General features: G+C 44.0%; 2 protein-coding genes across 6 annotated transcripts; both read left to right on the top strand.

Annotated features, from left to right (window-relative positions):
- The first annotated feature begins 321 nt into the window (after positions 1–321).
- LOC118401752 (tropomyosin alpha-1 chain-like) lies at positions 322–16345 on the top strand. 4 transcript variants are annotated; one of them, XM_052476068.1, is made up of 9 exons: positions 322–697; positions 4700–4825; positions 10956–11089; positions 11446–11563; positions 12201–12271; positions 13137–13212; positions 13337–13399; positions 14230–14299; positions 15844–16345. In XM_052476068.1, the coding sequence occupies exons 1-9, from the start codon at positions 584–586 to the stop codon at positions 15924–15926; spliced, it is 855 nt and encodes a 284-aa protein (XP_052332028.1). In that variant the 5' UTR covers positions 322–583; the 3' UTR covers positions 15927–16345. The 4 variants fall into 4 exon arrangements, with proteins under 4 accessions (XP_052332028.1, XP_052332027.1, XP_052332030.1 ...); XM_052476067.1 differs by lacking the exon at positions 15844–16345 and adding an exon at positions 15274–15583 and having other exon boundaries at positions 325–697; XM_052476070.1 differs by lacking the exons at positions 322–697; positions 4700–4825 and adding an exon at positions 9666–9843.
- A 430-nt stretch (positions 16346–16775) lies between these two features.
- On the top strand, positions 16776–25891 carry LOC118401751 (ras-related protein Rab-8A-like). 2 transcript variants are annotated; one of them, XR_008076782.1, is made up of 8 exons: positions 16776–16957; positions 17704–17764; positions 17937–17997; positions 18127–18204; positions 19909–19998; positions 20223–20339; positions 20443–24081; positions 24208–25891. XR_008076782.1 is itself a non-coding variant. In XM_035799332.2 (7 exons), the coding sequence occupies exons 1-7, from the start codon at positions 16834–16836 to the stop codon at positions 20530–20532; spliced, it is 621 nt and encodes a 206-aa protein (XP_035655225.1). In that variant the 5' UTR covers positions 16776–16833; the 3' UTR covers positions 20533–25891. The 2 variants fall into 2 exon arrangements, 1 of the variants encoding a protein (XP_035655225.1); XM_035799332.2 differs by having other exon boundaries at positions 20443–25891.
- Positions 25892–27342: the final 1451 nt, after the last annotated feature.

The following is a 27342-nucleotide window of genomic DNA, read 5'->3' as shown; positions in this document are numbered from 1 at the left end:
CTCCCTTCCTCAAGATCTTTTTCTCTCCCTTCCTCAAGATCTTTCTCTCTCCGTTCCAACCCGTCCCCTTAAGAAAAAAAAGGAAATGAGAACATGCTTCCAAATAAGGAGAGCGGGTGAATATCGCCAGAGTGTCTGTTACGCTCTTAAGAAAGCCTTAGGAGGAGTGAGTGGGGAGGTTCAGACCAGAGAGGGAGGGGTAGAGGGAGGGGGGGTACTGTGGCTGCTGAGGTTAGCTAGCTAACCAGGCGCGGGGGGGGGGGGTGGAAGGGGGTAGTGGTCTATGTCACTGGGGACTGCATGGGGCTGTCTCTTCAAAACCAGTCAGGTTTAAATCACTTATATCAGCCCTGGTTTCCAGTCTGCATCTTCTGCTCTCTCCTCTCTCGCTCTCTCTCTCTCTCGCTCGCTCTCTGTATCAGCTGGCGTATTGGCTCTGGTGGACTTGGAAACTTAGAAAGGACTAGTCTCGCTCTTTCTCTGTGAGAGGGTTTGTCTTTAAGTGTCTAACTAGATCTCCCTGTCCCAAACTTGAAAAGTTTCCCCAGTTTCTGTAGCCACTGACCCCTAACAATCGTCAACCATGGAAGCCATCAAGAAGAAAATGCAGATGCTGAAGCTGGACAAAGAGAACGCCATCGACCGGGCGGAGCAGGCAGAGACCGACAAGAAATCAGCTGAGGACAAATGCAAACAGGTGAGGGAAGGATATTGAGTGGGGGGAGATAAGGTGAGGGAAGGACTGTAAAGAGGGTAGGGTTGCAAGATTCCTGTAACTTTCCCAAATTCCAAGGTAATCTAGAAATCCTGGATGTAGGATTCCCAGATTTCCTGCTTATTCTCTCCTGATTGCAGGAATATTACAACCAGGATTTCTGGGAAACCTGGTAATTTTGAAAAGCTACTGGAATTTTGCAACTCCAAAAAGGGTAGAGAGGGAAGAGTTGAGGAGGGGGAAAGGGAGAGAGGGAAAAGTTGAGGAGGGGGAAAGGTAGAGAGGGAAGAGCTGAGGAGGGGGAAAGGGAGAGAGGGAAATGTTGAGGAGGGGGAAAGGGAGAGAGGGAAAAGCTGAGGAGGGGGAAAGGGAGAGAGGGAAGAGCTGAGGAGGGGGAAAGGGAGAGGGAAGAGCTGAGGAGGGGAAAGGGAGAGAGGGAAATGTTGAGGAGGGGGAAAGGGAGAGAGGGAAGAGCTGAGGAGGGGGAAAGGTAGAGAGGGGAGAGAGAAGAGCTGAGGAGGGGGAAAGGGAGAGAGGGAAGAGCTGAGGAGGGGGAAAGGTAGAGAGGGAAATGTTGAGGAGGGGGAGACAGAAAGCAGCTAATGGATACAAGTGATGAATTGTACAGAGTGGTAAAATATACATGGGTACTTTTAAAAAATGTATTGTAATATAGGCTAATGTTGAAGTACTTGATAATGAACGTGATGCTGTTCCTCTTGGACTGTGTGCTTGAATGTCATATCTCAGATCCAATGTATTAGACCCATGTGTGGAAATGATCATTAGCAAATAGATGTTGTATATATATCATAAATGTCATTTCTGAGGTATAAATAAATGCAGTTATTCTCATGGAAGAAATTTAAGAAACTAGCCCAAGGCAGAGTGTGATGGAATACATTTGTGGATGACCTATACTCCTCACAGAGTACAAAGTAGTTTATGCAGAGTAAAATTAGTCCGGGGAAAAAGAGCTACTTGAAATTGATTGATTAAAATAAACTCTGAGACATAGAACAGCTGATTGTACTGAGGATGGTTCTCCTTTCCTCTGATGGAGAGAGATGAAGCCCTCAGGGAGAGAGAGATGGAGAGAGAGATGGAGAGAGATGAAGCCCTCAGGGAGAGAGGGATGGAGAGAGGGATGAAGTCCTCAGGGAGAGAGGGACGGAGAGAGAGATGAAGGCCTCAGGGAGAGAGGGGTGGAGAGAGAGATGAAGTCCTCAGGGAGAGAGAGATGGAGAGAGAGATGAAGGCCTCAGGGAGAGAGAGATGGAGAGGAGAGAGAGATGAAGCCCTCAGGGAGAGAGGGATGGAGAGAGGGATGAAGTCCTCAGGGAGAGAGGGATGGAGAGAGAGATGAAGCCCTCAGGGAGAGAGGGATGGAGAGAGAGATGAAGTCCTCAGGGAGAGAGGGATGGAGAGAGAGATGAAGCCCTCAGGGAGAGAGGGATGGAGAGAGAGATGAAGCCCTCAGGGAGAGAGGGATGGAGAGAGAGATGAAGCCCTCAGGGAGAGAGAGAGGATGGAGAGAGGGATGGAGAGAGAGATGAAGCCCTCAGGGAGAGAGGGATGGAGAGAGAGATGAAGCCCTCAGGGAGAGGGGATGGAGAGAGAGATGAAGCCTCAGGGAGAGAGGGATGGAGAGAGAGATGAAGTCCTCAGGGAGAGAGGGATGGAGAGAGAGATGAAGCCCTCAGGGAGAGAGGGATGGAGAGAGAGATGAAGCCCTCAGGGAGAGAGGGATGGAGAGAGAGATGAAGCCCTCAGGGAGAGAGGGATGGAGAGAGAGATGAAGCCCTCAGGGAGGGATGGAGAGAGAGATGAAGCCCTCAGGGAGAGAGGGATGGAGAGAGAGATGAAGCCCTCAGGGAGAGGGATGGAGAGAGAGATGAAGCCCTCAGGGAGAGAGGGATGGAGAGAGAGATGAAGCCCTCAGGGAGAGAGAGATGGAGAGAGAGATGAAGCCCTCAGGGAGAGAGGGATGGAGAGAGAGATGAAGGCCTCGGGGAGAGAGGGATGGAGAGAGGATGAAGCCCTCAGGGAGAGAGGGATGGAGAGAGAGATGAAGCCCTCAGGGAGAAAGGGATGGAGAGAGAGATGAAGCCCTCAGGGAGAGAGGGATGGAGAGAGAGATGAAGCCCTCAGGGAGAGAGGGATGGAGAGAGAGATGAAGCCCTCAGGGAGAGAGAGATGGAGAGAGGGATGAAGCCCTCAGGGAGAGAGAGAGATGGAGAGAGGGATGGAGAGAGAGATGAAGCCCTCAGGGAGAGAGGGATGGAGAGAGAGATGAAGCCCTCAGGGAGAGAGAGATGGAGAGAGGGATGAAGTCCTCAGGGAGAGAGGGATGGAGAGAGGGATGGAGAGAGGGATGAAGTCCTCAGGGAGAGAGGGATGGAGAGAGGGATGGAGAGAGGGATGAAGTCCTCAGGGAGAGAGGGATGGAGAGAGGGATGAGCCCTCAGGGAGAGAGAAAAGAGCAGTGAATGAGTTATTCTGCATACCAAACCCACCCCTTCCCCGTAACCTCCCGGACACTCCTGTAGACATGAAAGGAAGAAATATGGCCCAAATTCCACCCATCTTATCTGTTAATATGGTTGAAAATTCCAATGTGATAACAAATTCCATGCAGCACATCAGAAGGGAGTTCCCCTGTCCATTTGGTATCCAGCAGCAGGCTGCATCACGACTGATCATAGATAGATCATAAGAGAGCCATAGAGCTCCAGAAGGATTAGCCCAGCCAACCCCCCCCCCGCGTTGTACAGGAACAACAAGGGGTATCAGGAATAAAAAGCTAGCTATGCCAGCTGTCGCTCTGCTCCTCACTTTGGTGTGACTTTACATGGCTCTGGGGTGCAGATCCACTCACCAACATTCCTTTGTCTGATCTGTCTAAAGTTCAAGAACATACCAAAGGAGATACTAAGGATATGTCCCAAATGGCAGCCTATTCGCTTTATAGTGCACTACTTTTGACCACAGCCCTGTAGGTATTGATCGAAAGCAGTGCACTATATAGGGAGTAGACTTCAATTGTGGATGTAGTCGAACTAACAGCACAACATTCTTAGAACCGTGTGCGTAAGTGTGAGCACCGTAGTGGCAGGCAGTCGTCAGTAGCACTATCCACAATACCCTCAGCCATTTCAGATATGTGGGGGGGGGTTCCGTTTGCCTGAATCATGGTGGATTACACAGACCTCTTTAGACAATTAGGTGGATAGAGTTAAACAGTGATGAGTGTTGATGCTTTCCTCCGGTATTCTACGAGTCTCTGGGGCTTTGTCCCAAAGGGCACCATCTTACCTGTATAGTGCACTGCGTTTGACCAGAGCCCCGTCAGCAGCCTGTGAGGCAATGGCCAGCGGGGGTAGTGAACACTTGTATCCTTCTGCCATCTACTGGGATCACACTTCATGGTTATAAAGCACTGCAGGACAAAGTACGGTTGAATCCAACAACAACAACATTCTAGTCTTTGGAACAAGCAGCTAAACATTAGCAATATACATGCAATGTTGGAGTCAATTCAATTGTACATTTCTAGCTACAAAATACTGAGTGGTTGGTTATTCTCTTCCTTTGCAGGCCTTTTCTCCTGAGTTCCCCACTGGAGGCACAATGTTGTAGATATACATCTGTTTTATATAGATCTGATGTGGTTCTGTTTTATATAGATCTGATGTGGTTCTGTTTTATATAGATCTGATGTGATTCTGTTTTATATAGATCTGATGTGATTCTGTTTTATACAGAGCTGATGTGATTCTGTCTTATATAGAGATGACATGATTCTATTTTATATAGAGCTGACGTGATTCTGTGTGACAGAACGCATATCTGAACCTTTCCTGACTCTGTCACCTAGTCTGTCCTTTCTGTGACAGAAGTACAGGTATGTCTGTTGTATAAAATATTGATATCTGAACACCCTTCCCTGATTCTCTGCTTCGCTCTGACTCTGTGTGCCCCCAGTTGGAAGATGAGCTACTGGGGCTGCATAAGAAGCTGAAGGGGACAGAAGATGAGTTGGATAAATACTCTGAGGCTCTGAAGGACGCACAGGAGAAACTGGAGCTGTCAGAGAAGAAGGCCACTGACGTGAGTACAGTACAGTACTAGAGATACTGCCGGGTTGTCACTGTAACGCTCAAATAATCCCTATTTCAGACACATACAGATGTTTTAAATGTATCATATCACATTCAAGGTTAAGCAATAAAACACCTTCCTCTATACTCAAGAATTGCACCAGTGTACACACATGGTTTAGAGAACCTTGGTTCTGTCTTGGCAAGTTTGTTCAGACATCTTCGAATACCGTTGGACAACAGACTCTGATCTAGTCTGGTTGCTTCATCGAGATTAAACAGCATTCCTTTTTCCTGATCATTTAGAGAGATCAGGTCAGAAAAATAACATGTGGGATAACATCCACTTCCCTCAGACCACAGCAGGGTCTCGTTCATCAACAGCACAGCCAACTGCTTTCCCTCAGACCACAGCAGGGTCTCTTTCATCAACAGCACAGCCAACTGCTTTCCCTCAGACCACAGCAGGGTCTCTTTCATCAACAGCACAACCAACTGCTTTCCCTCAGACCACAGCAGGGTCTCTTTCATCAACAGCACAACCAACTGCTTTCCCTCAGACCACAGCAGGGTCTCTTTCATCAACAGAAAACACCCAATAAATCAACAAAGTACGGTCAATGTGACTTTCCAACCTTCACTCCCATCATATATGAACAAAGTCAACAGGCTCCTCTCTCTCTATGAGGTTTTCTCAAAGATAGCATCTACTGAACTGCGTTACGGTCTTCTCCCAGGTCTGAAACAAAAGTTCAGGGGCTGCTATTTCATATATATATATATATATATATATATATATAGTGCATTAATTTTCACCTGGACCCATAAGGCTCTGGTCAAAAGTAGTGAACTGTATAGGGACTAGGATGCCATTTGGGACACATCCAGAGTCTCAGCTCCACTACTCCACATATGCAGCAAGACAGAAATGTGAGGAATGCAGCTAAAACAAACAGAGAACCTCACACTGCTGTGGCTATTGAAGACTATACTGGAAATGCTTCTGGTAAGGAGACCACAGACACAGTTACAGACATGGCTACAGTTACAGGCACAGCCACGGACACAGTTACAGACACGGCTACAGACACGGTTACAGACACGGCTACAGACACGGTTACAGACACGGCTACAGTTACAGACACAGCCACGGACACAGTTACATGCATAGCTACAGACACAATGACAGGCGCAGCAACAGACACAGAAGCGATTACAGACCCGGCTACAGACACGGTCACAGACACAGTTACAGACACAGTTACAGACACAGTTACAGACACAGACACAGTTACAGACACAGTTACAGACACAGCTACAGACACAGACACAGTTACAGACACAGATACAGACACAGATACAGACACAGCTACAGACACAGACACAGTTACAGACACAGTTACAGACACAGATACCGACACGGTCACCGACACAGTTACAGACACAGTTACAGACACAGATACCGACACAATAACAGAGACACAGCTACAGACACAGACACAGTTACAGACACATATACAGACACAGTTACAGACACAGATACCGACACAATAACAGATATACAGCTACAGACACGGCTACAGACACCGCTACAGACACAGTTACAGACACAGATACCGACACGATAACAGAGACACAGCTACAGACACAGACACAGTTACAGACACAGATACCGACACAATAACAGATATACAGCTACAGACACGGCTACAGACACCGCTACAGACACAGTTACAGACACAGATACCGACACGGTCACAGACACAGTCAACATGTTGTGATTCTGGACTGACAGATTGCTAGAAACTGCCATATGGGGAATAGTAAGTGGCTCGTTTCACCTTGTTTTTGATACCATGTCTTATTTTGAGGTGTTTTGACTGAAAATATCAATGTTAATATCGCCCCTCAGGGGTGCATGCTTAGTCCCCTCCTGTACTCCCTGTTCACCCATGACTGCATGGCCAAGAACGACTCCAACACCATCATTAAGTTTGCCGACGACGCCACAGTGGTAGGCCTGATCACCGACAACGATGAGCCTATAGGGAGGAGTTCAGAGACTTGGCAGTGTCGTGCTAGGATGACAACCTCTTAGTCAACGTGATCAAGACAAAGGATCTGATTGTGGACTACAGGAAAAGGAGGGCCAAGCACACCCCCATTCTCATCGTGGAGCAGGTTGAGAGCTTCAAGTTCCTTGGTGTCCACATCACAATAAACTATCATGGTGCAAGCACACCAAGACAGTCGTGAAGAGGGCACAACAATGCCTTATCCCCCTCAGGAGACTGAAAAGATTTGTCATGGGTCCCCAGATCCTCAAAAAGTAATACAGCTGCACCATCGAGAGCATCCTGACTGGTTGCATCGCCGCCTGGTATGGTAACTGCTCGGCATCTGACCGCAAGGCCCTACAGAGGGTAGTGGGGCCAAGCTTCCAGCACTTCCAGGACCTTTATACAAGGCGGTGTCAGAGGAAGGCCCTAAAAATGATCAAAGACTCCAGTCACCCTAGTCATAGACTGTTCTCAAGTCTAGGTCCAAAAGGCTCCTTAACAGCTTCTTGCGCGAATCCACTGCTGAACAATTAATCAAATGGCTACCTGGAATATTTGCAATGACCCTCCATTTATTTACACTGCTGCTACTTGCTGTTTATTATCTATGCATAGTCACTTTACCTCTACCTACATGTACAAATTACCTCAATTACCTCGACTAACCTGTACCGCCGCACATTGACTCAGTACCGTCACCTCCTGTATATAACCTTGCTATTGTTATTTTATTATGTTACTTTCTTTTTACTTTAATTTATTTAGTAAATCTTTTCTTAACTCTTATTTTTCTTACGACTGCATTGTTGGTTTAAGGGCTTGTAAAGTCAGCATTTCACGGTAAGTTTACCTGTTGTATTCAGCATTTCACGGTAAGGCCTGTTGTATTCAGCGCATTGATTTGATTTGAATGATTAGAATGATTGATCTTCTTCCTGTGTTCATATTCAACCTTAAATCAGCGTCTCATCCAACCCCAGAGGGAAAGGAGAAAGAAAGACAGGAAACACGAGCCTGTGGAATGTGTTGCTGCCCAACGGCTGCGGGTTATTTCAGACAATAAATCAGTTAACATTCCAAACCATTTCTTTGTTCAGTATACATATTATAAAGATTGTTTTTACAGATATGAAACCATATTTAGAGGCAAGTTTACTTTGCCCATCACACCTACTTTATTATGCACTGATATGAATCTCTCTCTCACACACACACACACACAGGGCCTCAGGGTTCTATTTTTATAGAAATGAGTGGCGACACTGACAATTAAGCAACACACAGATTGTACAATATTTTGAGGCAATATAGATACAGTATATATATCATGAACTATAGTAGGCTACTAAATAATGTTTTCAGTGGCACACTGACTCACCTAATGATAAAGATGAAGACACAGGCTAATCACAGTGATGACCGATGAGCTCGTCTCAAGATGAGCTCCTTTGAAAAACGGAGCTGCTGTTAGCTACAGATTGGGAGTAAAAATTGTATTTTGAAACCTGCAAAAATGCAAACCAACAGCCTTAACCAACCATAGAAATATAATCCATAGATGGCAGTTCCCATTCAAGTCAGGACTGGCATTCATTACTAGTGTACCGATGAGTATTAACATTCATATTGCCAGGGTAAGAGGTTACAAGACCCGTCTATGGATTATATATCTATGGCCACAATGCAACAAGCTGTAGCCTATACGGTATTTGGTGCAGACGCTGCCCAAATTGCAGCCGTCCAAACTATGAATACCAGTAATTGCCAAAATAAAGGAAACACTTGAGTAAACAAGGAATACAAAGTATATGTCATGATGTGGGGTGTGTTTTCCTGGCATGGTTTAGGTCCACTTGTAGAATCTATGCCAAGGAGCATTGAAGCTGTCCTGCCAGCTCGTGGTGGCCCAGCACCCTTTTAAGACATTTTATGGTGGTGTTTCCTTTATTTTGGTAGATACTTGTATGTGCTTGTGATAAAATGTAATCCAAAGTCACAATCCAGTCACATTTATTTATTTGTATTTTTTAGTAATCAGTTACCCAATATATTATTTATTGTGTTTTTGTATTTTATTTTATTAATCAGTTACTCAACATAATATGTATTATGCAGTTGTTTATTATTTTATATTTTTAATCAGTTATTTAATATATTTCCTTCATCATTTTTGTTTTCTTCTTCTCTTTTTTTTTGCTGCCTCTTGGGCCCCCCAAGGGCCTGGGGCCCAGGGGCTTCAGCCCGGTAAGCCCCTGCCTTAACCCAGCCCTGCACACACACACACTCTCTCTCTCTCTCTCTCTCTCTCTCTCTCTCTCTCTCTCTCTCGCATACTCAATTCAATTCAATGGCTTTATTGGCATGGGAAACATATGTTAGCATTGCCAAAGCAAGTGAAGTAGATAATAAACATAAGTGAAATAAACAATAAAAATGAACAGTAAACATTACACTCACAGAAGTTCTAAAGAAGTTCATAGTCTCTCTCTCGGGTACTCGCTCTCTCTCTCTCTAATCAGTTCAGGGTGTACATAACTGCAGACATAAACCTACACACACCTTGCACTGAAACTGAAGTGAAAGCTAAAAACCATAGACATTAAAACCAGCTATAAATCCACACCCTCTCATGGGAACAAAGATCAAGACCTTCATGCACGAAAACCTCCCTCCCTCTGGTTAATCTAATCATGATGTCATCTGAGACTGCTCAGGATTGGAGGATTTCAGCCATAACTTTCCTCAAATCTCCAGCCCTTTCCCGGCCCTCTACTTCTTAAACCTATTTTAAATTTGATATCCAATTTACAGTAGGCTAGATCGATCACTTAGTTCGATAATGACAGGTGGATCATTGGACGCGGTGAAAAGGAAAATCCAGGCGCTTCAACAGCAAGCGGACGATGCAGAAGATCACACGATACTTTTACAGAAACAGTTGGACGATGAACGGGAATTGCGCGAAAACGTGAGAATGTTGTGGCTACAGTTTTATCATTACCTGTTTGCCACGTTTATTTTACTTTTGGTTTTCCTCCGTTCTTCTTTGGCAGAAAACCCATTTAAAGTAGTCTAAAATTAAATCGACTAAAAAGTCAGTGCTACTATGCACTACCTTGAAGTGAGGCATGTATTGAGTTCATTCATATTCTGGTTGTAATCATCATTGGAAGTTGAGGAACGTTTTCTATTGAGATGTGAAGAGAATTGGACAGTCAGGAAACCAAGTATTCCTATAGTCAAGTGCCTTCAAATTTAATTCCCACAAAATCATTCACTTTTGATTACTTTAATTGTATTGTAGCGACCTTAAAACCCAACACCTAGCAACGGTAAAGGTGTTGGCATGACATTCGATGGACCCGGGTTCGCTACACTGGTGTCAGAAGTGGGATGGCACCCGTGTGGCCATCGGAGAGTTGTGTACACGTGAGGGGGCTTGGTGTGGGGACCACTCTCCTGAAGGAAGGGTAATGTACCGACCTTAATCCAACACCTAGAGACCTCATCAAGGGGTTCGGCCCTCTTGGCTTGACAGTTGCTGGACCCGGATTTGAGTCCCAGTCGTGGCTAACCCCCTAATTTGCTATAGCATTATATTGAAAAGCTAACAATGATAGGCTTGTTAAATGCCTTGTCTTGAACAGGCAGAGGTTAGTTTTTCCTATTGAATGAAGGGACCCGACAGGAGAGAAGCGGACAGACAGACGTCAGGATTATCTTTTACAATGGGCGTCTCACAGGAAGCAGATTGATAAGCAGCCATCTCAGACTGCCAACTATTCACACTGACTGACTGTTTACAGTAGGTTGTTGAGGAGGGGATGTTGCACTAGTGTGTACAATTTTATCAAGATTCAACCATTCCCATCATGAGTCCCCCTACTCTTCTGAATGAGTCCTTAATTCCTGGGTAATACACAGTGTGGGTTGAGGACTGACTTGAACAGTGACGATACGCTATCTGCAGGCTCCCTGTTTCACCATATCACCTGTTGTTCTGTACCATTGGGAATATTTTTTTTCTTTTTTGTTTCCTCTGATCTTTATCATGACCTGTGACCTGTGCCCCCCCTGCAGGCGGAGGGCGACGTGGCGGCTCTGAACCGTAGGATTCAGCTGGTGGAGGAGGAGTTGGACAGGGCTCAGGAGAGGCTGGCCACTGCCCTGCAGAAACTAGAGGAGGCGGAGAAGGCTGCCGACGAGAGTGAGAGGTCAGATCAGGACTACAACAAGTCACCATTTGCTCTGTCATTATATAGATGGGACAGCGCTTACAGGGCTTTTCTATGGGTCCATGTTTATCAATGGGTATGGACTGCTATAAGGAGGGATTGTGTTTCTTTTTGGACAAAGGAGAAAGTGGCCTCCACACTTTGCGGACTTCCTCTGTATGGAGGTGGGTGGGGGGTGGGGGGGGGGGGTTGTAGTTATACACAGTTATTGTTGATATAATGGTGATCAGAGTTGGCTTACAGGTAGATAGTTTACAGAGCTATCTAGCATTTTTCTTAAGTCTTCACATACAGTAGGTTATACTGTAGCTAACCCTGTGTTGCTGTTGCTCCAGAGGCATGAAGGTGATAGAGAACCGAGCCTCCAAGGACGAGGAGAAGATGGAGATCCAGGAGATGCAGTTGAAGGAGGCCAAGCACATCGCTGAGGAGGCCGACAGGAAGTACGAGGAGGTAAGAAGCACAGAATAGTAGGGTGAAGGTGCCCCTAGATGCTGATCTTGGGTCTGTTTTGCATTTTCCCCACTAAATGGAAGCTGATCCTAGATCCTGTGCCCAGTGAAAACTTCACCCTGGAGTCACAGCATAGTTTGTTATTAGGGGAAGGGGGATACCTACTCAGTTGTACAACTGAATGCATTCAACTGAAACACATTTAACCTAACCCCTCTGAGTCAGAGAGGTGCAGGGGGCTGCCTTAATCAACAGCCACATCTTCGGCACCTGGGGAATACTGGGTTACCTGTCTTGCTCAGGGGCAGAACGACAGATTTTTACCTTGTCAGCTCAGGGATTTGATCCAGCAACCTTTTGGTTATTGGCCCAACACTCTAACCACTAAGCCAAGAGTTTCCCCTGACCAGGAAAACCTCTGGGTCTAATCTGTAAGGCCCTGGTATAGCTGGTCATAACCAGTATAACCCAGAGTTTTTCTTGGTTAGTTGTTGTGGTCAGGAAGACCTCAGGCGCCGTTCATGACATCATACATTTTCAGATGAGTCAATGTAATGAGGCCCGATTATTGATTTCATGTTGAATTTAGTCTCCAAGAGATCCCTTCTGACCCATGGTTTGTGTTGTTCTGTTTCAGGTTGCTCGTAAGCTGGTGATCCTAGAAGGGGAACTGGAGAGGGCCGAAGAGCGAGCAGAGATCTCTGAGCTGTAAGTATCAATACTCATCACACTAGATGTGTGTCAACTATGTTAGTCAGACTACAGGGTGGCGTTAGGGGCAGGCCTTAAGGGGCCTGGCCGACCCTAACGTGCATCGTTGCATGTCCAAATCAAATATTAAAAGATTGACAATTTATTTGACCGAGATGCGAGCCAACAGAAAGACGCATCAATCTCAAATAAAGCATCGGAGCAAGCAAAACAGCGCCCCCTCTGTCTCGGTATGGATAGCCCATGTATCTGATGCTGTCTGGACAGGGAAACAGCGCCCCCTCTGTCTCAGTATGGATAGCCCATGTATCTGATGCTGTCTGGCCATAAATAGTATGGCATGTAAAATGACATGTCTTTACGATAAAACCCATTTTTTTTTAAATGTGTAAGAGGTCCCATTGAAGAAAAAAAAAACTTGCCCCTTATGGAAATCAAATGCCAGTCCAACTGATTTGTTCTGGTGCTGGCCCTGGTCAGCTACTGGCAGGGGTTTGCAACTCCAGTCCTCTGGGGCCTGATTGTGGTGTCTTTCTTTTACTTCAGGCTAGTGTCAAACCTTTGGCCAATGTAACGGATGTGAAATGGCTAGCTAGTTAGCGGTGGTGCGCGCCAAATAGTGTTTCAATCTGTGACACCACTTGCTCTGAGACCTTGAAGTAGCAGTTCCCCCTTTGCTCTGCAAGGGCCGCGGCTTTTGTGGAGCGATGGGTAACGATGCTTCGAGGGTGACTGTTGTTGATGTGTGCAGAGGGTCCCTGGTTTGCGCCCAGGTATGGGGCGAGGGGACGGTCTAAAGTTATACTGTTACAACAAGATTGCCTTGTTGATGTAAGTTGATTCCCTCTGTCCTCCTCTACAGTAAATGTGGTGACCTGGAGGAAGAGCTGAAGAATGTAACCAACAACCTCAAGTCCCTAGAGGCTCAGTCTGTTAAGGTGAGTGTCCTTTGTCTGAACAATACTTTTGCAAAATATCAGCTCTGAAATCTGCTACTGAATAATAATTAATGACATGTAACATGAGTTCCATTTGAATAAATATGTTGTTTTGTCTCTGCAGTATTCAGAAAAAGAAGACAAGTATGAGGATGAAATCAAAGTGCTGACTGACAAACTGAAAGAGGTGAGGACAGCTGTCTGTCTGGTGGCATGTTGCCCTTAAGGCTTCAGCCGAACTCGGTTAAGTGAACCGAACAAGTGTGCTCACATACTCCCTTAAAAGACCATTGTTTGAAAAACGAGAAAAAACTAGTACTGTTTGTCCATCTTGAGACACCGTAGCCAGTATGCACTTCCTTTAAAATAGTCTGAATTAATCGAAGGTAACTCAATAAATCTGTCTTTAATTTTGACGTCTTAGTTGTGCAAATTTACATCGAACTAAGATGTTTGGTACAGTATTTCACAGTGGAATAATGTAAATGAAAACAAGTCTTCTATCGTTGAACGACAACACACACACACTTCATTGAAGAATCCCTACTGTTGACCAATGACCCGACAAATAGGGATAGACTTTGGCACCCAAACATTTTATTTACATGTTTATTTTACCTTTATTTAACCAGGCAAGTCAGTTAAGAACAAATTCTAATTTACAATGACTGCCTACCCTAATCCTTCTCACCCCTCCCCCTAAAAGATTTAGATGCACTATTGTAAGTGGCTGTTCCACTGGATGTCATAAGGTGTATGCACCAATTTGTAAGTCGCTCTGGATAAGAGCGTCTGCTAAATGACTTAAATGTAAATGTAAATGTACCCCGGCCAAACCCTCCGCTAACCCAGACGACGCTTTGCCAATTGTGCGGCGCTTGAGATGCAACTCATACAGTAGGAAGGTGTTCCTAATGTTTGTTATACTCTGTGTATATTGGTCCTATTTCACACATAGTGTGTAAGGGGATATCTGTCGTTACTGGCTATAACCAGTCCTCTGTCCCGTCTCTCTAGGCTGAGACTCGTGCTGAGTTTGCAGAGAGATCGGTGGCTAAACTGGAAAAGACGATTGATGACTTAGAAGGTACAGTTCACACACAGTACATTTCATGGCTGTTTATGTCTCTGCACACTGTGGTTCCTCAGAGTCAAACCATCTGGATTCAACACTGATCTCTAGACTGTTTCTCTCTCTACTGCTGTATTATTCTTTGACCCTAATCTCTCAATTTCCCTCTTTCTTTCTTTCTTTCTTTCTTTCTCTCTCTCCCTCTACCCTTTCTTTCTCTCTCTCCCTCTACCCTTTCTTTCTCTCTCTCCCTCTACCCTTTCTTTCTCTCTCTCCCTCTACCCTTTCTTTCTCTCTCTCCCTCTACCCTTTCTTTCTCTCTCTCCCTCTACCCTTTCTTTCTCTCTCTCCCTCTACCCTTTCTTTCTCTCTCTCCCTCTACCCTTTCTTTCTCTCTCTCCCTCTACCCTTTCTTTCTCTCTCTCCCTCTACCCTTTCTTTCTCTCTCTCCCTCTACCCTTTCTTTCTCTCTCTCCCTCTACCCTTTCTTTCTCTCTCTCTCCCTCTCCCCTTTCTTTCTCTCTCTCTCCCTCCCTCTACCCTTTCTTTCTCTCTCTCTCCCTCTCTCTACCCTTTCTTTCTCTCTCTCTCTCTCCCTCTACCCTTTCTTTCTCTCTCTCTCCCTCTACCCTTTCTCTCTCTCTCTCTCCCTCTCCCCTTTCTTTCTCTCTCTCTCCCTCTACCCTTTCTTTCTCTCTCTCTCTCTCCCTCTACCCTTTCTTTCTCTCTCTCTACCCTTTCTTTCTCTCTCTCTCTCTCTCCTTTTCTTTCTCTCTCTCTCTCTCTCTCCTTTTCCTTCTCTCTCTCTCTCCTTTTCCTTCTCTCTCTCTCTCCTTTTCCTTCTCTCTCTCTCTCTTTTCCTCTATGGTCTCTCTCTCTCTCCTTTTCCTCTATGGTCTCTGTGCTGTTCTCGCAACTCTTCTGACCCTGCTGCATCCTGCCACGCCTGCTCATTTCCTCTGATCTGCTGACCTTTGGCTGACCTCTAGATGAACTGTACTCTCAGAAGCTGAAGTACAAGGCCATCAGTGAGGAGCTGGACCATGCCCTCACCGACATGACCGCCATATAGATGACCTTTAACCTTTCACACTTCACTTATAGAAATGGGACGCTTTCACCTTTTCTTGTCTCGTCTTTTCTCTTTTCCTGTCTTCTTCTCCTCCCTTCCTTTTTCTTCTCTTCTCCTCTCTTTTATTGCATTCTCTTATTTTATCTTCTCTTCGTGCCTTTTCTGTCTTGTTGTGAGACCTTTTCTGTAAAATCAACGTTTCAATAAAATTTGACCTGTTCTATGCACTTCCTCTCCTTCAATCCTTACTTTGTAAATCTGCTACCTCAACTTTACTGCTTTTATCCTCTCCTTTTTCTGCTAATAAATATTGATTTATTTATATTTTTAACATAGTATAACTATCAACTAAAGAATAACAAAACAGTTTACAGGTGCAGTCATTATGTTTTTGTCTTCGCAATGTCTGTCCCAGCAAATCTCACAAAGAGAGATATCAAAGGTGACCGAATTTCTCAAGTTTGAATATTACAACCTTTTATTACAGAACATTTATCCAGTGCAAAAGAAGAGAACTTGGATATGCATCAAGTCCTGGACCAAACACTGATAGAGCTGAATAGTTTGTAAAGAAATTAAACATAATTAGAAGCCGAAGAAGAAGAATCAACGTTCCGTTATTTTTTTGGCATGTCCAGTTTTAACGTCTCAACCATGAAGACGTTGTACTTTCCGACCACTATTTGTAATTCTTGTTTTTCCATTCTCTATTTTCGTATACTACCGGTAGCTTTTATGTTTCGACGTCCTTTCCTACTGTCATGAGTACAGTTTATAAGTACAATGAGCATATACTGACAGCTGTAGCTGGATACCAAAACACTATCAAAGATTCCTCTCTGACTCTATGTAGGAATGCTTGTATCAGTTGTATAGCTACCATGGACCAGTTTTTTTTCACAGACATATTCTGCAAACAAACAAACATTTTGGGGGTTGAAATGTCTGTGGTTAGCTATAATAATAAACATTTATAATACAACTTTTAATTTGTGTGTGTATGTTTTCCTATACTGAGTACCAGAAGTCCTCACAAGAACAGTAAGCCAACATAAATTCAGAGAAGTGAGGACATTTAGCTGGGTCTCACTTGTAAAAAAGCTATTTTTAGCGTCAGGGTTGGGGTTAGGGAAAATGGGATTTTGAATGGGAATCAATTGTTGGTCCCCAAATTCCTCACAAGTATAGTAAGACATAGCTGCATGGGTGCACATGTTTGTATGCGGACATTTTGTGTAATAAATCCGCCATCGGAAATAATGAACACATATTCAACGTTTACATATTTATGTTCCATCACAATGTTATGTTTGCTAGTAGGTGTGATAAACGTTGAATTAGTCATTCAATCATAATGATTAATTTAGATGTGTATTTGGATACTGACCTCATAACGTGACAGAAGGGGGCGTCGCCGTCCTGTAACGACGCGGCAGCGCGCAGCTTTTCGCCGGGCGGGATTTCCGCAATATCAAGTATGGCGAAGACGTACGATTATTTGTTTAAGTTACTGCTAATCGGAGACTCCGGTGTCGGGAAGACCTGCGTGCTGTTCAGGTTTTCAGAGGATGCTTTTAACTCGACATTCATCTCCACCATAGGTAGGTGTGACTTTGGTTAGCCACAATGCAATGTTTACAAAACGACAGTCATCCCGACCAGAAAGCAGCTAGCTAACGTTACTAGTATATGATGTTAACTGTAGCTTATTAGGCGAAATTGATTCAAGTAACTGACTAACTCAAGTTAACTTGCTGATTAGGTGACAAGTAACACTAGGTGACAAGTAACAGTGGCATTAGCTGTGTAATAGCTACATTATAGCAAGCTATATAGGTAATGCTAGCTAACGGTCGGTATATAGAATGCTAGCCTGTTGGCTAACTTCCTGTAGCTTACTAGTAACGTTACTAGCTAACAATTAGCCCCACTAGCTAACAGTTAGCCCCGCTAGCAGTTAGCCCCGCTAGCTAACAGTTAGCCCTACTAGCTAACAGTTAGCCCTACTAGCTAACAGTTAGCCATACTAGCTAACGTTGCTTAACTCTGTAACTCGCAGCTGGAAATCCAAACGATAAAGTGCTACAGTACGTTAACTAGGTAACATTAGCTACCTGCTCTGGCTAACCGTTATGAACGTTAACTAGCCACTAAATGTTCATAACTGTGTACAACTAACTTAACTAACCTTTTATTTAACGAACTCGCTAGTTAGCTTTAGAGCTTGTTCTCCTTTTCCATTTTGTATTGCATTGATTGGAGTATAACTACAGCTACAGTCATAGCCATAGTGTGTAATGGCGAGGTTGTTTAATGTCATGATTCTTCTCTTCTGTTTCTCCTGTAGGCATTGACTTTAAGATTAGAACGATAGAGCTAGACAACAAGAAGATAAAGTTACAGATATGGTAAGCCCTCCATGTCACCTCGAGCACCACGACTGCTTTTTATACAGGAAAGAAAACGGGTAGGCTTACACCCAACGCGTTTTGCCTTGCAGTTATAGCTAGGTAACTATTCGAAAAGGAAATGTATGACTGTCTATGTACCTAACTAACTGTTGTCCTTGTGTTTTTGTAGGGACACAGCAGGGCAGGAGCGATTTCGAACAATCACAACAGCATACTACAGAGGCGCGATGGTGGGTTAACAACATGCTTTTTACGTTTTCATATTTTGTTATGTGTGTTTTCTTCTTCATCACAACGTTGAGGTGTTGACTTCCTGGTTGTAATTCTTTCATTTTGAGTTTCATTGTTTCTCATCACAGGGTATCATGCTAGTCTATGACATCACCAACGAGAAGTCCTTCGAAAACATAAAGAACTGGATACGGAATATAGAGGAGGTATGTTTGCTTAAAGTTCTATTCTGTTCTAAACACGAATAACATACTGACTGACTAATAAATATTCGGTGTACTCTTGTCAAAGTCAACCGTATGTACAGTGAGGGGGGAAAGTATTTGATCCCCTGCTGATTTTGTACGTTTGCCCACTGACAAAGAAATGATCCGTTTATAATTGTAATGGTAGGTTTATTTGAACAGTGAGATACAGAATAACAACAACAAAATCACATGTCAAAAATGTTATAAATTGATTTGCAATTTAATGAGGGAAATAAGTATTTGACCCCTCTGCAAAACATGACTTAGTACTTGGTGGCAAAACCCTTGTTGGCAATCAGAGGTCAGATGTTTCTTGTAGTTGGCCACCGGGTTGGCACACATCTCAGGAGGGATTCTGTCCCACTCCTCTTTGCAGATCTTCTCCAGTTCATTTAAGGTTTTGAGGCTGACGTTTGGCAACTCAAACCTTCGGCTCCCTCCAGATTTTCTATGGGATTAAGGTCTGGAGACTGGCTAGGCCACTCCATGACCATAATGTGCTTCTTCTTGTTGCCTTGGCCATGTGTTTTGGGTCATTGTCATGCTGGAATACCCATCCACCACCCATTTTCAATGCCCTGGCTGAGAGAAGAAGGTTCTCACCCAAGATTTGATGGTACATTGCCCCATCCATCGTCCCTTTGATGTGGTGAAGTTGTCCTGTCCCCTTAGCAGAAAAACACCCCCAAAGCATAATGTTTCCACCTCCATGTTTGACCGTGGGGATGGTGTTCTTGGGGTCATAGGCAGCATTCCTCCTCCAAACACGGCGAGTTGATGCCAAAGAGCTCCATTTTGGTCTCATCTGACCACAACACTTTCACCCAGTTGTCCCCTGAATCATTCAGATGTTCATCGGCAAACTTCAGACGGGCATGTATATGTGCTTTCTTGAGCAGGGGAACTTGCGGGCGCTGCAGGATTTCAGTCCTTCACGGCGTAGTGTGTTACCAATTGTTTTCTTGGTGATTATGGTCCCAGCTGCCTTGATCATTGACAAGATCCTCCCGTGTAGTTCTGGGCTGATTCCTCACCGTTCTCGTGATCATTGCAACTCTACGAGGTGAGATCTTGCACGGAGCCCCAGGCCAAGGGAGATTGAGAGTTATTTTGTGTTTCTTCCATTTGCAAATAATCGCACCAACTGTTGTCACCTTCTCACCAAGCTGATTGGCGATGGTCTTGTAGCCCATTCCAGCCTTGTGTAGGTCTACAATCTTGTCCCTGACATCCTTGGGGAGCTCTTGGCCACGGTGGAGAGTTTGGAATCTGATTGATTGATTGCTTCTGTGGACAGGTGTCTTTTATACAGGTAACAAACTGAGATTAGGAGCACTCCCTTTAAGAGTGTGCTCCTAATCTCAGCTCGTTACCTGTATAAAAGACACCTGGGAGCCAGAATTCTGATTGAGAGGGGGGTCAAATACTTACTTATTTCCCTCATTAAAATGCAAATCAATTTCTAACATTTTTGACATGGGTTTTTCTGTTTTGTTGTTATTCTGTCTCTCACTGTTCGAATAAACCTCCCGTTCAAATTCTAGACGGATCATTTCTTTGTCAGTGGGCAAACATACAAAATCAGCAGGAGATCAAATACTTTTTCCCCTCGCTGTAGTATACTGTATGTATTGTGGTGTTCAACTACTCTTATCTCCTTAGCATGCATCGGCTGATGTTGAAAAGATGGTCCTCGGTAACAAATGTGACATCAATGACAAACGGCAGGTGTCCAAAGACCGGGGAGAGAAGGTGAGTTCTGCTGCAATTGTGATGAATCACAAGCTCCGTTCTGGTTGTGTACTGTACAACATTAAAGGGCTTGGGATGATATAGAGCACTTTTCAAACTTAAGCCCTGTCATGTTGTCTAGGTCAACAACAACAACAACCTGCTTGAATTACCAAAACCAGATAGAAACTGTGTAGAAATGATGATCGTAACAACAGTCAAAGCATTACTCCCCCATTTCTCAGCTGGCGCTGGAGTACGGTATTAAGTTCATGGAGACTAGTGCAAAGGCCAACATCAACGTGGAAAACTCGTTTTTGACACTTGCCAGAGACATCAAATCAAAGATGGACACAAAATTGGTAAATCCACACTCATTTAGGTTTTTAGAAGGAACTTTTTTTTTAAAGGTCAAAAATGCTGGACATTTGATTTGAAAAACTGAACTGTCTATCTTTGTTGCAGGAGGGCAGCAGTCCTCAGGGGAGCAGCCACAAGGTGAAGATCTCTCAGCCCCAGAAGAAGAGCAGCTTCTTCCGCTGTGCCCTACTGTGAGGACCAGACCATGGGTGTATACCAAATGGCCCACTATTCCATATATAGTCTGCTATGTTTGACCAGGGCCCATAGAACTCTAGTCAAAAGGAGTGCACTGTGTAGGGAATAGGGTGCCATTTGGGATGCATACCAAAGGCCTTACCTACCCTCCGCCTGCCCTGGCTGGGATATGCTGGGGTGCTGGCTGGACACAACTGGACTGTGCTTGCTCCCAGCACCCCCCCTCTCCTTCTACCCTATTCCCTTCAGCCAGTCCCAATTCACTCCCTGCCTCTTCCCCTCGGCCCTAACCCTTAGATGTTTGTGTATCTGAAGTGTTTGAATAGATACATGCAGTTGTTTACACCTTGCATATACAGTGAGCTCCAGAAGTATTGGGACAGTGACACGTGTGTTTTTTTTGGCTCTGTACTCCAGCACTTTGTGCATCTGTCATTTCTTTTCACTCGTCATTATTCACGATTCATTCGGGATTATCCGTAACCATGGTAGCATCCACATTTAATGTAGATGTGTTAAGAAACAATTCTATTATTATTTACAATAAAAGTGACTGAAAAATAGCACATTAACAAACAGCAAATGCATCCAACAAATTTGTAGAATCACAAGCTTGACGTAGTCATTGTGTGCTATGACAATGTGACGAAATACTTTTAATTACGTTAATACATAAGTGAATTTGTCCCAATACTTTAGTTCCCCTAACATGGGGTGGGACTATGTACAAAAAAAGTGCTGTAATTTCTAAACGGTTCACCCAACATTGAAAATACCCTCAAATTAAATCTGACAGTCTGCACTGGAGTACCGAACCTAAACAGCCAAAAATGTGTCACTGTCCCGATACTTTTGGAGCTCGCTGTTTGTGAACATCGAAGACTTGGGACCAATGGTAATTGGTAAGGAGAGAATTAGGACAAGTTGCCTCTCTTGCTCTCGCTCCCTCACTGTCCACCTCTCCCAACGTCACGCCCTGGGGTAGCTGGAGTACGGTAACCGCGACTCCATCCACAATGGCCCTGTGACACCTGGTAATGCTGCTGTCCTTCCTGCGGCACACCAACCTCCTGTTTTCTCTCACCATGGGTCGGACAGACACACCAACCTCCTGTTTTCTCTCACCACGGGTCGGACAGACAGACCAACCTCCTGTTTTCTCTCACCATGGGTCGGACAGACACACACAACTCCTGTTTTCTCTCACCATGGGTCGGACAGACACACCAACCGGTGGAAACACCACTTGTTTTTGTTTTTTTTAAGAAGGTTCAAATGACATGTCACACAGAAAAGATGTGCTCTTCTTCCTGTTTCACACTAGTCTCTATGTACATACATTTTTCACACGCAGCCACCTGGCTCCACACCTGCCAAAGTTGGAGCCCCGTTTACTTTTCAGTTCGAACCGCTTGAATGACCCAAAGGTTTGGGATTGGGAACATGATGCGTGGATGTTTAGATACTATTTGTAGGCCTCTCTACCCATAGCCACATTGTTAACATGAGCCAGAGACTGATAAGCTTATTTTTTGATGAAACAGAGTTTTTAAATGAATATAATATGACTTGAAGATTCACAATCCTTCAGGAAAGATTGATCGCTAAATATTTTAATTACGCAGACTAAAAGAATTCAATTGAATGATATTCTGTTTTGTTTACATTCCAAGATAATAATTTGATGCTATTCTATACATGAGGCTTGCAATAGGCCTCTCTTCCTGGACAAAGTTATTGTACTGAAATGTTTGACTTGTTTACTGCCAGTCCCAGATGTTGTCTTGAGAACAAACACACAGCCTCTTAACCATAGTGCTGCAGCACCACCTGAAAAATTTGAATATAAAAATATATTTTTTTACATGCATACAGCACCAGTCAAAATTTTGGACACCTACTTATTCAAGGGTTTTTTCATTATTTGTGCTCTTTCTTTCTACATTGTAGAATAATAGTGAAGACATCAAAATTCCATGTGTTATTTCATAGTTCTGTAGTAACCAACTTTTTTTTGAAACAGATCAACATATATTTTAGATTCTTCAAAGTAGCAACCCTTTTGCCTTGATGACAGCTTTGCACACTGTTGGGATTCTCTCAACCAGCTTCACCTGGAATGCTTTTCCAACAGTCTTGAAGGAAAAGTACTAAGCACATGTTGGCTGCTTTCTTTCACTTTGTGGTCCAACTCATCCCAAACCATCTCAATTGGGTGATTGTGGAGGCCAGGTAATCTGATGCAGCACTCCCATCACTCTCCTTCTTGGTCAAATAGCCCTTACACAGCCTGGAGGTCTGTTGGGTCATTGTCCTGTTGAAAAACAAATTAAAGTCCCACTAAGCCCAATCCAGTTGGGATGGTGTATCTCTACAGAATGCTGTGGTAGCCATGCTGGATAAGAGTGCCTTGAATTGTAAATAAATCGGATAAAGGACAGATTTCCACCAGTCTGATGTCCATTGCTCGTGTTTCTTGGCCCAAGCAAGTCTCTTCTTCTTGTTGGTGTCCTTTAGTAGTGGTTTCTTTGCAGAAATTTGACCATGAAGGCCTGATTCTCGCAGTCTCCTCTGAACAGTTGATGTTGAGATGTCTTTTAATTGAACCCTGAAGCATTTATTTGGGCTGCAGTCTGAGGTGCAGTTATTCTAATGAACGTATCCTCTGCAGCAGAGGGAACTCTGGGTCTTCCTGGGGAACTCATTTCATTTCCTGTGGCGGTCCTCGTGAGAGCCAGTTTCATCATAGCGCTTGATGGTTTTTACGACTACATATGAAGAAACTTTTCTGACTTGACTGACCTTCATGTAATGATGGACTGTCTTTTCTCTTTACTTATTTGAGCTGTTCTTGCCATAATAATGACTTTGCCCTATTTGTTAAAAGACCATCTTCTGTGTACCACCCCTACCTTGTCACAGCACAACTGATTGGCGCAAATACATGAAGAAGGAAATTATTTCCACAGATTATCTTTTAACAAGGCACACCTGTTAATTGAGGCTTGTTGAGAGAATGCAAAGAGTGTGCAAAGCTGTCATCAAGGCAAAGGGTGGCTACTTTGAAGAATCTAAAATACATTCTGATTTAACAATTTTTTTGGTTACTACATGATTCCATATGTGCTATTTCATAGTTTTGATGACTTCACTATTATTCTACGATGTAAAAAAAATTATAAGATGAAAAACCCTGGAATAAGTAGGTGTGTCCAGACTTTTGACTGGTACTGTGTGTATGTGTGTGTGTGTGTATTCACAAGTGTACAGCACTGGGCCTTAAATAGTATTTTATTAGCTTTCCGCGGCTATGCTCTTAACACGAGGCCTGAGGCTACTTTTTCTACTCTAGAACATTCTTGTGTGAAATCTGTTGAAATGTGGCCCAATGGAGCAGGGCTATTTAATTCTTACCCTATGAAGTCCGGAGCCTGCTGGTTTTCCGTTCTACCTGATAGTTAATTGCACCTACCTGGTGTCCCAGGTCTAAATCAGTCCCTGATTTAGAGGTGACAATGAGAAAATGCAGTGGAACTGATGTCGCAGGTCTAAATCAGTCCCTGATTAGAGAGGGAACAATGAAACAATGCAGTGGAACTGATGTCCCAGGTCTAAATCCGTCCCTGATTAGAGAGGGAACAATGAAACAATGCAGTGGAACTGATGTCCCAGGTCTAAATCAGTCCCTGATTTAGAGGTGACAATGAGAAAATGCAGTGGAACTGGTTTCGAGATTCAGAGTTGAGTTTGAGGCCAATAGAGCGTTGACACGTAGCCAACCTGAGCTTTGGTTCCTGGTAGTGGAGAGACGGACTGATTAGTGTCTGAAATGGCACTCCATTCTCTAGTGCACTACTTTTGACCAGAGCCCTATGGGACCTGGTCAAAACGAGTGCACTGTATAGAAATTAGGGTGCCATTTCGAAAGCAGCGATAGTGGGTTTTTAAAAAAAATCTTCGGTCAAGTTACAGCAACAACATCCATTTATAAGCTCATGTTTATTCCCAGCTATATGACGTCTCTGGTAGTTAGCTAGTGAAACACTCAGCCTTTTCATTCTAAACTGGAGTGGCTGTCTGCTAGTACAAACATCCATGTTACAATGTGGACGGACAAACAGATCCAATCCATCCCTTTGCACTTTACCAGTAAACCTGTGTGTTGTGTGTAGTCTGTGCCAAGTGATAGTTTTGCAATATAGAACAAGCATATTTTTGTCCATTTTAATTGAATGACATGATCTGGTAATGTTTGGTAGATACTCTGGGCACGTGTTAGATGAGTGTTGTTTATTACGCCTGTATTATGCCTTTATAAATGGCTTCCTCTCCGTTGATACTTCTGATATGACTTGTGTTCTATGGTTCAGGTCCTTTGGTCACAAATGTCTCTGAATATTAATGCTGACCTAGGATGATAAGGTTGTCTTATTCGTTATGATTTAAAGACAAAACTGATCCTAGATCAGTATCCTGCTCTGAGACGCTTTAAGAACACAGGCCCTGGTATCAGTTTTTAGTAAAAAGGGTTTTTAGTTGTATGCTACTGCCCTGACAAATTTGAGTATAATCTAAATGTGACATTCTCTTGGCTTATGAAGTCAAGCTAAAACGTCATCAAGGTCTTGTGAGTCTTGGTTTCATGTGGTCGTGTCTGTCTTTTTTTGGTCAGTACCTTGTTCGACAGCTAGGTGGCAGCACATCACCACCACCAGCTGTTTATAACATTGGAATAATATGCATTGAAAGAAATGTCCTTAGTTATGAATTGAAAAATCCATTGAAAAGCAGTGTGATATTTTAGAATATGTTTCGGAAGTGCTAGGATAAAATGGTGTGTATATGTGATAGACACACCTAGCATCGCTTGTGTCCTATGTTGATACAGTGTTTAACCATTGAGTCCTCTTACTCCCAACACTTCCCAGTTTGTCCCTTCCTGTTCTATTAAATGTCTGTGTTTTGAAGAGTTTAAAAAAAAAATGCCTGAGTTCCAGTCTGTTTGTGTTATAATACCAACTCCTTGTCACTCATCGTCCTGTTTAGCGTGACAATGAAGTTGGCAGGGGCACAAACAGATCTGGGACCAGGCTAAAACAATGAAAATACATGCACAACATTGACAGGAGGGCTCCTTTAAACTAGCCTTCCCCTTTTTCGATATCTACTGTACTGGGACCTACTGCTGCACCTGCCTCTCAACCACGTCTTAATAATAACTAATACTCTTCCCGGTTTGGACCTCGCCTGGTCCCAGATCTGTTTGTGCTAGTTTTCCATCCAATTGGGGACAGATTTCCATGTGAATTTTGTTTAAAAAAATGTGCATAAAAACAATACACACATTTTCCCACCAGAGATGTTTCCGTCAAATTGAACATAGTTCCTGATAAAAGACGTAAGTGATGACGTAGTGCACATAAAAACAATTCAATGTGCCCAATAGGAAATAAACTCTGCCAAAAAATAAACGTCCTCTCGCAGTCAACTGCGTTTATTTTCAGCAAACTTAACATGTGTAAATATTTGTATGGACATAAGATTCAACAACTGAGACATAAACTGAACAAGTTCCACAGACATGTGACTAACACAAATGGAATAATGTGTCCCTGAACAAAGCGAGGGTCAAAAGTAACAGTCAGTATCGGGTGTGGCCACCAGCTGCATTAAGTACTGCAGTGCATCTCCTCAAGGACTGTACCAGATTTGCCCGTTCTTGCTGTGAGATGTTACCCAACTCTTCCACCAAGGCACCTGCAAGTTTCTGGACATTTCTGGGGGGAATGGCCCTCACCCTCCGATCCAACAGCTCCCAGACGTGCCCAATGGGATTGAGATCTGGGCTCTTCGCTGGCCATGGCAGGATACTGACATTCCTGCTTTGCCAGTCCTGTCTGGTCCAGCAACAGTGGGTTTGTGCCCATAGGTGACGTTGTTACCGCTGATGTGTGGTGAGGACCTGCCTTACAACAGGCCTACCAGCCCTCAGTCCAGCCTCTCTTAGCCTATTGCGGACAGTTTGAGCACTGATAGAGGGATTGTGCGTTCCTGGTGTAACTCGGGCAGTTGTTGTTGCCATCCTGCACCTGTTCCGCAGGTGTGATGTTTGGATGTACCGATCCTGTGCAGATGTTGTTACACGTGGTCTGCCACTGCAAGGACGATCAGCTGTCCGTCCTGTCTCCCTGTAGCGCTGTCTTAGGCGTCTCACAGTACGGACATTGCAATTTATTGCCCAGGCCACATCTGCAGTCCTCATGCCTCCTTGCAGCATGCCTAAGGCACATTCACGCAGATGAGCAGGGACCCTGGGCATCTTTCTTTTGGTGTTTTTCAGAGTCAGTAGAAAGGCCTCTTTAGTGTCCTACATTTTCAGAACTGTGACCTTAATTGCCTATCATCTGTAAGCTGTTAGTGCCTTAATGACCTTTCCACAGGTGCATGTTCATTAATTGTTTATGGTTCATTGAACAAGTATGGGAAACAGTGTTTAAACCCTTTACAATGAATACTTGTGAAGTTATTTGGATTTTTACGAATTGTCTTTGAAAGACAGGGTCCTGAAAAGGGGCCATTTCTTTTTTTACAAGTGAAATGTGTTTCCATTTTCCACTCTGCTGATGCTTTTCTCACTAAAAATGTTGTGTTGTATAGCAAATGCCCACTGGTATTAGAACCTGCACTCTAGCCAACAGCTCGCAGATACAGTACAGCTCGCAGATACAGTGCGAGTATAGCCTACAGCATGAGATAATTCTGGACAAAAGACCGAGATTCATTTTGTTTGTCAAATGGCAGCCAAGC

This window comes from Oncorhynchus keta, chromosome 23, assembly GCF_023373465.1.
Source record: "Oncorhynchus keta strain PuntledgeMale-10-30-2019 chromosome 23, Oket_V2, whole genome shotgun sequence".
Classification (NCBI taxonomy): Eukaryota; Metazoa; Chordata; class Actinopteri; order Salmoniformes; family Salmonidae; genus Oncorhynchus; species Oncorhynchus keta.
The sequence above is the reverse complement of the archived record's forward strand: the minus strand, read 5'-3'. Positions and strand labels throughout refer to the sequence as shown.

Excerpts from the sequence above, each read along its gene's own strand:
- LOC118401752 (XM_052476068.1), top strand. The coding sequence starts at position 584 with ATGGAAGCCATCAAGAAGAAAATGCAGATGCTGAAGCTGGACAAAGAG. Across the intron at positions 698-4,699 it reads CTGAGGACAAATGCAAACAG|TTGGAAGATGAGCTACTGGG; the intron begins GTGAGGGAAGGA and ends GTGTGCCCCCAG. Across the intron at positions 4,826-10,955 it reads CAGAGAAGAAGGCCACTGAC|GCGGAGGGCGACGTGGCGGC; the intron begins GTGAGTACAGTA and ends CCCCCCCTGCAG.
- LOC118401751 (XM_035799332.2), top strand. The coding sequence starts at position 16,834 with ATGGCGAAGACGTACGATTATTTGTTTAAGTTACTGCTAATCGGAGAC. Across the intron at positions 17,765-17,936 it reads AAGATAAAGTTACAGATATG|GGACACAGCAGGGCAGGAGC; the intron begins GTAAGCCCTCCA and ends GTGTTTTTGTAG. Across the intron at positions 20,340-20,442 it reads CAAAGATGGACACAAAATTG|GAGGGCAGCAGTCCTCAGGG; the intron begins GTAAATCCACAC and ends TCTTTGTTGCAG.